Source organism: Saimiri boliviensis, chromosome 2 (genome assembly GCF_048565385.1).
Source record: "Saimiri boliviensis isolate mSaiBol1 chromosome 2, mSaiBol1.pri, whole genome shotgun sequence".
In the NCBI taxonomy this organism is placed as follows: Eukaryota; Metazoa; Chordata; class Mammalia; order Primates; family Cebidae; genus Saimiri; species Saimiri boliviensis.
This window is the reverse complement of record NC_133450.1, coordinates 172,218,168-172,231,917: the sequence shown is the minus strand read 5'-3', so window position 1 is coordinate 172,231,917 and position 13,750 is coordinate 172,218,168. Positions and strand designations below refer to the sequence as shown.

At 40.8% G+C, this 13,750-nt stretch overlaps 1 protein-coding gene and 1 non-coding gene across 3 annotated transcripts in view; one reads left to right on the top strand and one right to left on the bottom strand.

The window, feature by feature from the left end:
- The window catches only part of HAUS6 (HAUS augmin like complex subunit 6), a 61,400-nt gene that overhangs the window by 25,003 nt on the left and 22,647 nt on the right, over positions 1–13,750 (top strand). For both annotated transcript variants that reach the window (XM_039474861.2, XM_074394897.1), the window contains 4 exons: positions 1,143–1,313; positions 3,802–3,995; positions 6,565–6,691; positions 8,440–8,542. In XM_039474861.2, the coding sequence (XP_039330795.1) occupies positions 1,143–1,313; positions 3,802–3,995; positions 6,565–6,691; positions 8,440–8,542 (595 nt within the window). The remainder of the gene's footprint in view (positions 1–1,142; positions 1,314–3,801; positions 3,996–6,564; positions 6,692–8,439; positions 8,543–13,750) is intronic.
- On the bottom strand, positions 11,146–11,247 carry LOC120366471 (U6 spliceosomal RNA). The gene has a single exon (XR_005581129.1). It is a non-coding gene; the product is annotated as a U6 spliceosomal RNA (small nuclear RNA).

Below are 13,750 nucleotides of genomic sequence, written 5' to 3'. Positions count from 1 at the left end.
TGAGTTACTTAAAATTGAGATGTAGTAGTTTTTTTCTCTTGAAAAATTTTAAAAATTATTTCTCCCTGAATGATTGTCATTAGACTGATTACATATCACATATAGAAAATGCTGCGGCCGGGCGCGGTGGCTCGAGCCTGTAATCCCAGGACTTTGGGAGGCCGAGGCGGGTGGATCACGAGGTTGACAGATCGAGACCATCCTGGTCAACATGGTGAAACCCCGTCTCTACTAAAAATACAAAAAATTAGCTGGGTATGGTGGTGAATGCCTGTAATCCCAGCTACTCAGGAGGCTGAGGCAGGAGAACTGCCTGAACCCAGGAGGCAGAGGTTGTGGTGAGCCGAGATCGCGCCATTGCACTCCAGCCTGGGTAACAAGAGCGAAACTCCGTCTCAAAAAAAAAAAAAAAAAAAAAAAAAAGAAAATGCTAATTGGGTGTGGTGGCTAATGCCTGTAATCCCAGCACTTTGGGAGGCCGAGGCAGGTGGATCGCTTGTGGTGGGAAGTTGAAGACCAGCCTGACCAACAGGAGAAACCCCGTATCTACTAAAAATACAAAATTAGCTGCGTGTGATGGCGCATGCCTGTAATCCCAGCTACTTGGGAGGCTGAGGTCAGAGAATGGCTTGAACCTGGGGAGGTGGAGGTTGTGGTTGAGCTGAGATCACGCCATTGCACTCCAGTCTGGGCAACAAGAGCGAAACTCTGTCTCAAAAAAAAAGAAAAAAAGAAAATGTGAATTGTCTCTTGGTGGTATAAAGTTTCTTAGATATGGAGCTGGGTGCAGTGGTGCGTGCCTGTAGTCCCAGCTATTTGGGAGGCTGATGTGGGAGGGTTGCTTGAGCCTAGGAGATTGATTCTGGCCTGGGCAACATAGCAACACCCCATCTCTTAAAAAAAAAAAAAAATTCTTAGATTTGTTTGAAAATTATAGTGAGCTCGATTCTCCTGATATATTTTTTTAAAAGTCTCTTTGGAAGTAATACCAGTTTTTAAAAACTATTAAAATATAATTACTTAATTTTCTTACTAGAAATCATTCTAGGAAATTTGTTACTAAGAGTGAACATATATTTACAGTTTTAAAATATATGTATAGATTATGTGTGGACTTTAATATTTTGTTTCTGTTTTCAAAGGTTCGGTCTTTGTGGTCTTCAGTGAATGAAACACTCACGTTTTTGGAAAAAGAGAGAGAAATTGTTAGTTCGGTTCTTAGTCTTGTTAACCAATATGCTTTAGATGGAACTAATGTTGCTATTAATATTCCAAGGCTCTTACTTGACAAAATTGAGAAACAAATGTTTCAGGTAAGCATTTGATAGTAAGGAACCTTTTGAGAAAACTCCTGCCCTGTTGTTATTTATTTTCTTGCAATGTTCTTCTGCTTTCAGAATTTATTTCTGTAAGCATATTTAGTAAAACTTTCATAAAGAGAGATACTGTTAAAGATGTGTATATTTATACGTATTGACTTTTATTAATTGCCCCATACCTGTACAGCACTGCATCATACAGTGTAGAGAGTATGAGGTTGCCTAGTAGGCAGATGATAGTTGCCAAATGTCCTTTTAAAAAGTATCGATCCCCTGGCTTCTGTTTTATCTTGATGCTGTTAAGTGTTGCTTGTAAAGTCTTCTTCCTTTAGCTTTGTGACCTCAGTGTCTCTGCTTTTCTGTAGTCTTTCAGATTGCTGCTATTTTTTACTCGTTTCTTTTTTTTCTTTTTTTTTTGAGACAGAGTCACTCTGTTGCCCAGGCTGGAGTACAGTGGCATGACCTTGGCTCAGTGTAATCTCTCCCTCCTTGGTTCAAGTCATTCTCCTGCCTAAGCCTTCCAAGTAGCTGGGATTACAGGTGTGTGCCACCATGCCTGGCTAATTTTTGTATTTTAAGTAGAGACGGGATTTCACTGTGTTAGCCAGGTAGGTCTCGAACTCCTGACCTCGAGTGATCCATCCGCCTCAGCCTCCCAAAGTGCTGGGATTACAGGTGTGAATCACTGCGCCCGGCTTGGTTCCTTTTTTTCTACATAACTTTTAAAATAATGTTCTCCATGGTTCTTTTAATGCCCTCTTATTCTTTCCCTCATTATAAATTTATTTGATTTTTCTTACCAATTTTGTGACTTCAACAGTCTCTCCTCGTCAATCCAAACTCTATCCAATTATTTCCACTTGCTTATGGAACATTATCTGGACATCTTACCTTTTTGTTTTCTTAGAAAACACAGTTCATCAAGCATCTACTATATACTGGGTAGATGCAAAGATAAAATATTGTTGTGACTCTCTGAAGAGTAATAGTAATTATATGTTACAGTAGAGGGAAAGTAGGAAGTGATGAGGTCTTCAGAGAAAATTACTGCCTAAAACGGTGTTTTCCTGAGATAGACAGTAAAAAATAAAAAGAGAATTATTACCATGATTTTTTTTGTGTGACAGAGTCTTGCTCTGTTGCCCTGGCTGGAGTGTAGTGTGAGATCTCAGCTCACTGAAATCTCCACCTCCCAGGTTCAAGTGATTCTCCTGCCTCAGCCTCCCAAGTAGCTGGAATTATAGGCATGCAGTGCCATGCCTGGCTCATTTTTGTATTTTTAGTAGACACAGGGTTTCACCATGTTGGCCAGGCTGGTTTCAAACTCCTGACCTCAAATAATCCTCCTGCCTCAGCCTCCCAAAGTGCTGGGATTATGTGAACCACTGTGCCTGGCCCATAATTTTTGTGTGAAATCTATGATTTAAAAAATGTTGGAAATTAGTTGGGCATGGTGATTCACACCTGTAATCAATAGCAACACTTAGGGAGGCTGAGGTGGTCAGATCACTTGAGGTCTGGAGTTCGAGACCAGCTTGGCCAACATGGTGAAACCCCATCTCTACTAAAATACAAAAATTAGCCAGACATGGTGGTGTATGTGTATAGTCCCAGCTACTTGGGAGGCTGAGGTGGGAGGATTACTTGAATGCTGGAGTTGGAGGTTGCAGGGAGCCAAGATCGAGCCACTGCACCCAGCCTGAGTGACAGAATGGGACTCTGTCCCAAAAAGAAAAAAATTGGCAACTAATTTAAATAATTTTAAAATACAGAACTGTGCAAGCCAAAGAAACACGTTTAAGTACAGACACAGGTTTTAGGGGTCGTTGACTTGTAACTTCTGTTAAAATAGGAATTTATGATCTTTTCACCAACCCTGTTCTTTCTGCTCAATCTTTATTTTTCTCTCCATCTATTAACATTTCTTTCTTTTCTGTTTTTTTTTGAGATGGAGTTTCGCTCTTTGTTGCCCAGGCTGGAGTGCAGTGGTGCCATCACAGCTGACTGCAGCCTCCACCTCCCAGGTTCAAGCAGTTCTTCTGTCTCAGCCTCTTGAATAGCTGGGATTACAGGCACTGGCCACCATGCCCGGTTAATTTTTGTATTTTTAGTAGAGACCAAGTTTCACCATGTTGGCCAGGCTGGTCTCGAACTCCTGACCTCAGGTGATCCACCCTCCTTGGGCTTTGAAAGTGCTGGGCTTATAGGCGTGAGCCACTGCGCCTGGCTAACATTTCTTTTATTCTAGTTTTCAACCTTTTACATAATACAAAAATGTAGCAGGGCTTGTTAGTTCTTTCACAGTAGTTTTCATTGGACCAAAATTAAATTTAAGTCATTTTATGTTTGGGGATATTTGATTTTTTTTTCCTCTCCTTTTTAAGGTAAACTTTAATCATAAAAAGCCTAAATATATTTATGTAATAGTTTATTATTGGAACAACTTATAGTTCACTACTTTTTTCTCCTCCTGATTTTTTAGTTGCACATAGGAAATGTTTATGAGGCTGGAAAATTAAACCTCTTAACAGTTATTCAGTTATTGAATGAAGTCTTGAAAGTAATGAAATACGAAAGTTGTCAGTCTGACCAAGCAGGATTGACAGTAGACCTTCACTACCTTGAAAAAGAGACCAAATTTCAGAAGGAAAGATTATCAGATCTGAAGCATATGAGGTACACAAGAAAGATCCGCTATTTTACTGTGGGAGGAGTAGGGTGGTTTTCTCAGCAAAGATCTTGTATAACTTTAGTAGCTCTTCAGCTTTGGCATATAAGTGTGAGAATTCTACTGCTACTCAAAAACCTTACATAATCAACTCCTGGAGATACACATGAAGCAGAAAGGAAAAGGAAAATTAATGGAATAAATGATTTGCTTTGAATGATAACTTTTTATGAAATAATTTTAGCTTTTCTGTAGTTTCCTTTCGTTGGGTCTAATCATTAAACGAGGCTTTAGAAAAGTATTTTTTCTTTTGAGGTGAAGTCTTGCTTTGTAGCCCAGGCTGGAGTGCAGTGGCACAATCCTGGCTCACTGCAACCTCTGCCTCCTGGATCCCCGTTCAAGTAGTTTTACTGCCTCAACCTCCTGAGTAGCTTGGATTACAGGCATGTGTCACCATGCCCAACTAATTTTTGTATTTGCAATAGAGACAGGGTTTCACCATGTTGGTCAGGCTGGTCTTGAACTTCTGACCCCGTGACCCACCCGCCTTGGCCTCCCAAAGTGTTGGGATTACAGGCGTGAGCCACCGTGCCTGGCTGAAAAGTTTTTTAATTGAGCAGAAAGAATAGAAAATGGGGCTGCTTCTATGAATGGATAGAGTTGGAGTGACAAAGAGTGGGAGTGAAAGTCCTACCCTACTCAAGTTTAGAGCTAGGAGAAAAATTCTATTTTAAAAATAATGGAGTCGCCGCGTGTGGTGGCTCATGCCTCTCATTCCGGCACTTTGGGAGGCCAAGGCCAGTGATCACCTCATGTCGAGAGATAGAGACCAGTCTGGCCAATATGGTGAAACCTCATCTCTACTAAAAATACAAAAATTAGCAAGGCATGGTGGTGGATGCCTGTAATCCCAGCTACTCAGGAGGCTGAGGCAGGAAATTGCCTGAACCCAGGAAGCGGAGGTTTCAGTGAGCCGAGATCACACCACTGCATGCCATCCTGGGTGAGTGACAGAGCGGGACTCTGTCTCAAAAATAAATGAATGAATGAATAAATAAATAAATAAATGGAGTGATATATTACTGCTTTTGTGTGTGTGTGTGTGTGTGTGTGTGTTTGTTTTTTTAAGAGACAGGATTTCACCATCTTGGCCAGGCTGGTCTTGAACTCCTGACCTCGTGATCCACCCACCTCAGACTCCCAAAGTGCTGGGATTATAGGCATGAGCCACTGCACCCTGACTTAAAAAAAATTGTTTTAAATTTTAATTTAAATTTTTAGTTTTATTTGTTTTATTTTGTTTGAGACGGAGTCTCATTCTGTCACCCAGGCTGGAGTGCATTGGCACGATCTCGGCTCACTGCAACCTCTGCCTTCCGGATTCAAGTGATTCTCCTGCCTCAGCCTTCCAAATATCTGGGACTATAGGCGCACGCCAGCACACCCATCTAATTGTTTTTGTATTTTTAGTAGAGACGAGGTTTCACCGTATTGGTCACCGTATTGAACTCCTGACCTTGTGGCCCACCTTGGCTTCCCAAAGTGCTGGATTACAGGCATGAGCCATTGTGCCTGGCCAATATTTTACTTTTTTTGAGGTGGAGTTTTACTCTTGTTTCCCAGGCTGGAGTGTATGGAGTGCAATGGTGCAATCTCGGCTCATTGCAACCTCCACCTCCTGAGTTCAAGTGATTCTCTCCTGCCTCAGCCTTCTGAGTAGCTGGAATTACAGGCACCCACCACCAAGCCTAGCTAATTTTTTTTTTTTTTTTTTTTTTCGAGACGGAGTTTCACTCTTGTTACTCAGGCTGGAGTGCAATGGCGTGATCTTGGCTCACCGCAACCTCTGCCTCCGGAGTTCAGGCTATTCTGCCTCAGCCTCCTGAGTAGCTGGGATTACAGGCACGCGTCACCATGCCCAAGGCTAGCTAATTCTTATATTTTTAGTAGAGACGAGGTTTCACTAGGTTGGCCAGGCTGATCTTGAACTCCTAATCTCAGGTGATCTGCCCACCTTGACCTCCCAAAGTACTGGGATTACAGATGTGAGACACTGCTTCCGGCCTGCTTTCTGGTCTTAAAAAGAGAAAGTGGTTGCACGCTGTGGCTCACCCCTGTAATCTTAGCATTTTGAGAGGTCAAGGCAGGTGGATCTCGAGGTCAGGAGTTCAAGTCCAGCCTGGCCAACATGGTGAAACCCCATTTCTACTAAAGATACATAATATTATCCAGGTGTGGTGGCGGCACATGCCTGTAATCCCAGCTACTCTGGAGGCTGAGGTAGGAGAATCGCTTGAACTTGGGAGGCAGAGCTTGCTGTGAGCCGAGATCACACCATTGCACTTCAGCTTGGGTGACAGGGTGAGACTTCATCTCAAAAAACAAAAAATGAGAGAGGTATTTTAGGTTCTGAATATTCACCTGTGAGAGTTTATTTAATATGTATGTGGTATCTTGATTGAACTTGCAGTTCTCTTTCCTTTCACTTCTCTACAGCTATTGTTATTTTCTTAAATTTTACTCAGTGCTTTTTTTGTTTCTTCATATTTTGAATAAAGTTTTTTTTTTCTATTATAGGTATAGAATAAAAGATGATCTCACAACTATAAGACATTCTGTTGTTGAAAAGCAGGGAGAATGGCATAAAAAGTGGAAAGAATTTCTTGGTTTGTCTCCTTTCAGTCTAATTAAAAGTTGGACTCCAGTAAGTAATACTGACTTGCCCCTGCCCCCCTGCCCACCTTTTTTTTTTTTTTGGGTTGGTGTCTTGCTCTGTTGCCCAGGTTGGAGTAGAGTGGCATGATTATAGCTGGCTAGAATGGAGTGGCACTATCATAGTTGGCTGGAGTACGGTGGCATGATCATAGCTGGCTGGAATATAGTGGCATGATTATAACTTGTTGTAACCTTGAACTTCTGGGCTCAAGCAGTCCTCTTACCTCAACCTTTGGAGTAGCTGGGACTATAAGTATGCACCATCAAGCCTGGCTAATTTTTTATTTAATTTTATGGACAAGGTCTCCCTGTATTGCCAAGGCTGGTCTTAAACTCCTGGGCTCAAGTGATCTTCCTGCCTCAGCCTCCCCAGCATGGTGGGATTACAGGCATGAGCCACTGCACTCAGCCAGTTGGTCTTTTGGAGAATAGTTTGATATATGGTAATTTGTGAATTTATTGTGTTATGAATGACCTGGAAATGTATGTATGTCATCTTTGCATTTGAGTCTAAAGTTCACATGTATGCTATAATTTTTCTTTTTCTTTTTTTTTTTTTGAAACGGAGTTTCACTCTTGTTGCTCGGGCTAGAGTGCAATGGTGTGATCTCAGCTCATGGCAGCTACCCAGGGTTCAAGCGGTTCTTTTGCCTTAGCCTCCTGGGTAGATGGGATTACAGGCATGTGCTACCATGCCTGGCTAATTTTGTTTTTTTTTTGTTTTTGAGACGGAGTTTCGCTCTTGTTACCCAGGCTGGAGTGCAATGGCGCAATCTCGGCTCACTGCAACCTCCGCCTCCTGGGTTCAGGCAGTTCTCCTGCCTCAGCCTCCTGAGTAGCTGGGATTACAGGCATGCGCCACCATGCCCAGCTAATCTTTTTTATTTTTAGTAGAGACGGGGTTTCACCATGTTGACCAGGATGGTCTTGATCTCTTGACCTTGTGATCCACTCGCCTCGGCCTCCCAAAGTGCTGGGATTACAGGCTTGAGCCACCGCGCCCGGCCTAATTTTGTATTTTTAATAGAGATGGGGTTTCACCATGTTGGCCAGGCTGGTCTTGAATGCTTGACTTCAGGTAATCCACCCACATCTGCCTCCCAAAGTGCTGGGATTACAGGCGTGAGCTGTTATACCCAGTCAGAAAGCAGGACTCCTCTTGATGTGACGTACTATGACATTTGAGAAATTCAGGGACTAAGTAATCTCTCTTGCTCCTAATACTCTGCTTTAAAAATGCTTTACAGGGCTGGGTGTGGTGGCTCTCACACATGTAATCTCTGTTTTGGGAAGCTGAGGCAGGAAGATCATTTGAGGCCAGGAATTGGAGAACAGCCTGGACAACATAGTGAGACCCCAACTCTACCAAAAAACCCCCCCCAAAACTGGGTGTTATGGTGTGTCCCTGTAGGCCTAGCTACTCGAGAGGCTGAGGTGGGAGGATTGCTTAAGTTCAGGAGATTGAGGCTGCAGTGAGCTATGATAATGCCACTGCACTCAGCCTGGATGAGGGAGTAAGAACCTGTCTCTGAGACAGACAGATAGACAGATAGATAGATAGATAGATAGATAGATAGATAGATAGATAGATGGATGGATAGACGATAAAGTTATCTGATATATGCTTAGTAATTCTGTTTGTTTTAGGGAGAAAATGATCTATTTATAGATTAACTCAGCATTGTTATTGTAGTTAGCAAATATGTTTACTTCAAAATTGTGAATTTCTGTTTTAAGTCTGTAGATCTTTTACCACCAATGTCTCCCCTTTCATTTGATCCTGCCTCAGAAGAAGTGTATGCAAAGAGTATTCTTTGTCAGTATCCTGCTTCACTTCCAGGTTGGTTATTTACCTTTTTCTCTTTTAAACCTCCTTCTTGTCATTCTTTTCCATTATGATAATATTTATATTCTTTGTCTTTTTTTTCTCAATTTTTTTTAATTGTGGTGAAATGCATGTAACATAAAATTCACTATTTCAGTTATTGCAAAGTATATAACTCAGTGGCATTTAGTATATTTACAGCGTTGTGCAATCATTATCACTTTCTGGTTCCAGAACCTTTTTTTTTTTTTTTTGGAGACAGGGTCTCACTCTTTTGCCCAAGCTGGAGTACAGTGGCACAATCACAGCTCACTGTAGCCTTGACCACCCCAGGCTCAGGTGATTCGCCCAGCTCAGCCTGTCGTGTAGCTGGGAGTGTAGGTGTGTGCCACCACACCCAGCTAATTTTTGTGCATGCGTGTGTGTGTGCGCGCGCGCGTGTGTGCATGTGTGTGTTTGTTGTTGTTGTAGTAGAGATGGGATTTTACCATGTTGCCCAGGCTGGTCTCGAACTCCTGGGCTCAAATGATTGATCTGTCTCAGCCTCTCACAGTGCTGGGATTAAAGGCATGAGCCACTGAGCCCAGCTCCCAGATTATTTTCATCATCTCAAAGAAAACCTCCTAACCCATTAAACAGTCAGTTTCATTTTCCCTCTAGTCCCTGGCAGCCAGTAATGTACTTGTTTTTTTTTCGTTTTTGAGATGGAGTCTTGCTCTGTCGCCCAGGCTGGAGTACAGTGGCACAATCTCAGCTTGCTGCAACCTCTGCCTTGGGTTCAAGCAATTCTCGTGCCTCAGCCTCCCGAGTAGCTGGGATTACAGGCATATGCCACTATACCAGGTTAATTTTTTTTGTATTTTTAGTAGAGACAGGGTTTCACTGTGTTCGCCAGGCTGGTCTTGAGCTCCTGACCTCAAATGATCTGCCTGCCTCGGCCTCCCCAAATGCTGGGATTACAGGTGTGCCTGGCTGAGTAAAATACTTATCTCTGGATTTGCCTGTTCTGGATATTTCATATAAATGAAGTCATACAGTATGAGGCCTTTTGTTTCTGGCTTCTTTCACTTACACTGTTTTTAATTTTGCACAATGTTTTCTCAAACTGATTTCAAGCAATCTTCCTTTCTTGGCCTTCCAAAATGCTGGGATTATAGGCATGAGGCACCACATGTACAGTATTTTCAAGTTTTATACATCTTGTAGCATGTATTATCCTTCAATTTTTAAAAATCATATCTGTTCAGATATAATTCGCATATAATTTACCTATTGAAAATGTATAGTTTTCTTGGTTTTTGCTAAATTCACAAATAACGTGCAACCATCATCACAATTGTAAACATTTTCATCACCTCGAAAAGAAAGCTCTTACCCTTTAAAAGAAAGCTCTTACCCTTTAGTTACCACCCGTAAATCCCTCTTCGCTTCTCCAGTTCAAAGCAATTATGAAGATATTTTCTGTCTCTAGAGCTCCCTGTCTGGATTTTCATATGGATGGAATCATATAACATATAGACTTTGTGACTGGCTTCTTTCACTTAGGATAATGTTTTCAAAGTTCATCTAAGTTGTAGCACATATCAGTCAGTATTGCATTCCTTTTTATGAATACATGCCATTGTATGCTTTTATCACATTTTGTTTATTCATTCATCTGTTGATGAACATTTGGGTTGTTTTCACTTGGCTGTTATGAGTAATGCTGCTATAAATATCTGTACAGGTTTTTTTGTAGAAGCTCACAATTTTTTTTAACATAAAAGAATAGTACAATAATTAACCCAAATATCTACCCCCATTTCAACAATTAACATTGACCGTATTTGCTTTATGTGTTTGGGTGTATATGCTAAACCAAGTAAGTTCTAGATACTGTGACACTTCACTCAGTGTTTCAGCATACATTTTCATAAAAATGAGTACATTTTCCTAAATAACTATCATACTATTATCACACCTAAAATAATTTTCACAATATTTAATATTCATTTTGCTCAGTTGCATGGTACTTGTGTACAGACATTTTAATTATGTTCAGTAAATAGAGGATAGATAATTGAAGGAATGAATGAATGAAAAACAAATTATATAGCTAAATTGGAGGAGGTAATAGTTGTAGGCTATAGTTCAGTCATGTGAAAGGTCATGACAGCAGTTAGCACAGGACTTAATCACTGGGATAGGTAATTGGTTTGAGAGTCAGGTATATTTGGAGAGTACACTGGTTGGAAAAAAATGTAGACCAGAGAGCAAGGCTCAGTTTAGGTACAACCAGACAAGACAACATAGAAAAAAGTCTGCATGGGGCTGGGCATAATGACTTATACCTATAATTCCAGCACTTTGGGAAGCTGAGGCGGGAAGATTGCTTAAGCCCAGGAGTTCGAGACCGGCCTGGAAAACATAGTGAGACCTACTTTCTACAAAAAATAAAAAATTAGCAAGACTTGGTGGTGTGTGCCTCTAGTCCTAGTTTTTCAGGAGGCTGAGGTGGGAGGATCATTTGAGCCCAGGAGTTCAAGGCTGCAGGGAGCTATAACTGCTCCACTGTACAACGCTCCTGCCTGGGCAAGAGTGAGAACCCATCTCTCTCTCTTTTTCTTAAATTTTAACTTAAAAATTTTTTTAAAATTAAAAATTAGTTTTATCCACGCTCAGGGGCCACGCTAATCTCTGTATTGTTCCAATTTTAGTATATGTACAGCTAAAGTGAGCACAAGAGACTCTGCTTTTAAAAAAAATAAAGGGCTGCATGGTTTGATAAACGAGGAAGAGCTTCAGATACAGCATTCTGGTTCCATGGTAGCTTTGGACAGTTCTTAATTATGATAGAATTCTTCTGATAGGTCTTCATTTTGTTTTTATCTTTTTTGATTTTATTTTTGAGTTATTATTTCTCTCTTTCTCTTTTTTTTTTCAGATCCCCTAGTCAACAGAGCTCTTGGCATTGTGTTTTTATGTTTTTGTTTCAGCTGGGAAAGGGCTTTTGCACTCCTGCCGGGCTTAGTTTACCACTTTGAATCCATGGAATTCTCATGTCCATTTGGAGGTTTCTTTACTTACTTTTATACTGAGGGAAAATGTATCTGTTTAGGAAGTCCAGTTAGAAGTTATACTCTTGGGAGTCCTTTTTTCTTTCCTAGTATAGAACCTTGATCTGAGCTGGGGTACTTAAACATTATTTTATATTTTTTGTGGTAAAACAACCTTTTCCGCCTTCTGTACCTTACATACTGCATCGTAATTTATTTTAAAAATGTTTTTAAGACTGGGCGCGGTGGCTCATGCCTGTAATCCCAGCACTTTGGGAGACTGAGGTGGGCGGATCACTTGTGGTCAGGAGTTCGAAACTAGCCTGTCCAACATGGCGAAACCCCGTCTCTACTAAAAATACAAAATTAGCCAGGCATGGTGGTGCATGCCTGTAATTCCAGCTACTTGGGAGGCTGAGGCAGGAGAATCACTTGAACCTGGGAGGTGGAGGTTGTAGTGAGCCAAGATTGTGCTGCTGCACTCCAGCCTGGGCAACAAGAGCAAAACTCCATCTCAAAAAAAAAAAACAAAAAAGAAAAGATTAAAAATGTTTTTAAAAATTATATTTTAGCATATTGAAAAGTACAGAGAATAATATACATACTTGTTTATTAAACACCACTTTTTGGCAAAGTTTTGCAATCTTCACTTTAGATTTTTAAAAAATGTACATATGTAGTTAATTCTTGGATGTCCACCTTTCTTCAACTTCCTTACTGATTTCACTATTCTGAATCTAATCTTTGTTCTGATTATGTTTATAAAATAATTTTATTACTAATATAGGCTTATAAACTATACGTAACATTTTTCTTTCTCTTTTTTAAAATTTATAAATTTTTTTTTACTTACAATATTTTGTAAGTAAAAACGTAATATTTTTCTTACAATATTCCAAAAGGTCCCTTGTTAATGTTTGTATTTTTCAAACCAGGATCCAAGGAAGGTTAGTTCATTACATGTGATTGTTTTATTCTCTTAGTAACTTTTATTGTAGAATAATGCCTCTCCTTTTTTTGAATGACATTGATAGAAATTGTTCTTCCTGTTTACTTTGTTTAAATTGGCCAACATGATTAATGACTTTTTTTGGTCTATTCTTTTGTTTTTCTCCTTTTGAGAAGTGTATCTCAAAGCATATACTTAATTCTTGGACTCTGAATAGTAAAATTCTCAGTCTTTCTGTGAAAATGTCTTCATTTTCACTCATTTTTGAATGATAGTTTGGTTGGATATAGAATTCTAGGTTGACACTTACTTCTCTTTTGGACTTCGATGATAGGATCTCATTGTTTTTTGTTGTTTCTGAGGCTATTTGCTCTTGGTCTAATTGTCATTGATTTGTAGTTAGTTAGGTGTGTTTTTTTTTTGTTTTTTTTTTGAGGCAGAGTGTCTGTCACCCATGCTGGAGTATAATGGTGTGATCTCAGCTCACTACAACCTTTGCCTCCCCGGTTCAAGCAGTTCTGCCTGAGCTAACCGTGTAGCTGGGATTCCAGGTGTGCACCACCATACCCTGCATATTTTTGTATTTTTAATAGACACGGGGCTTCACCACGTTGACCAGGCTGGTCTTGAACTGCTGACCTCAAGTGATCTGCCCGCCTTGGCCTTTCAAAGTGCTGGGATTGCAGGCATAAACCACTGCGTCCGGCCCATTCATAATTTTTTTTTTGAGAGGGAGTTTTGCTATTGTTTCCCAGGCTGGAGTGGAAGAGCACAGTCTCCGCTCACTGCAACCTCTGCCTCCGCGATTCAAATGCTTCCCCTATGTCAGGCTTCCAAGTAGCTGGGATTACAGGTGTGTGCCACCATGCCTGGCTAATTTATATTTATATATATATATATATATATATATATATATATTTTTTTTTTTTTTTTTTTTGAGACGGAGTTTCACTCTTGTTACCCAGGCTCTGGAGTGCAATGGCGCGATCTCGGCTCACCGCAACCTCCGCCTCCTGGGTTCAGGCAATTCTCCTGCCTCAGCCTCCTGAGTGGCTGGGATTACAGGCATGCGCCACCATGCCCAGCTAATTTTTTGTATTTTTAGTAGAGACGGGGTTTCACCATGTTGACCAGGATGGTCTCAATCTCTCGACCTCGTGATCCACCCGCCTCGGCCTCCCAAAGTGCTGGGATTACAGGCTTGAGCCACTGCGCCTGGCTAATTTGTATATTTTTAGT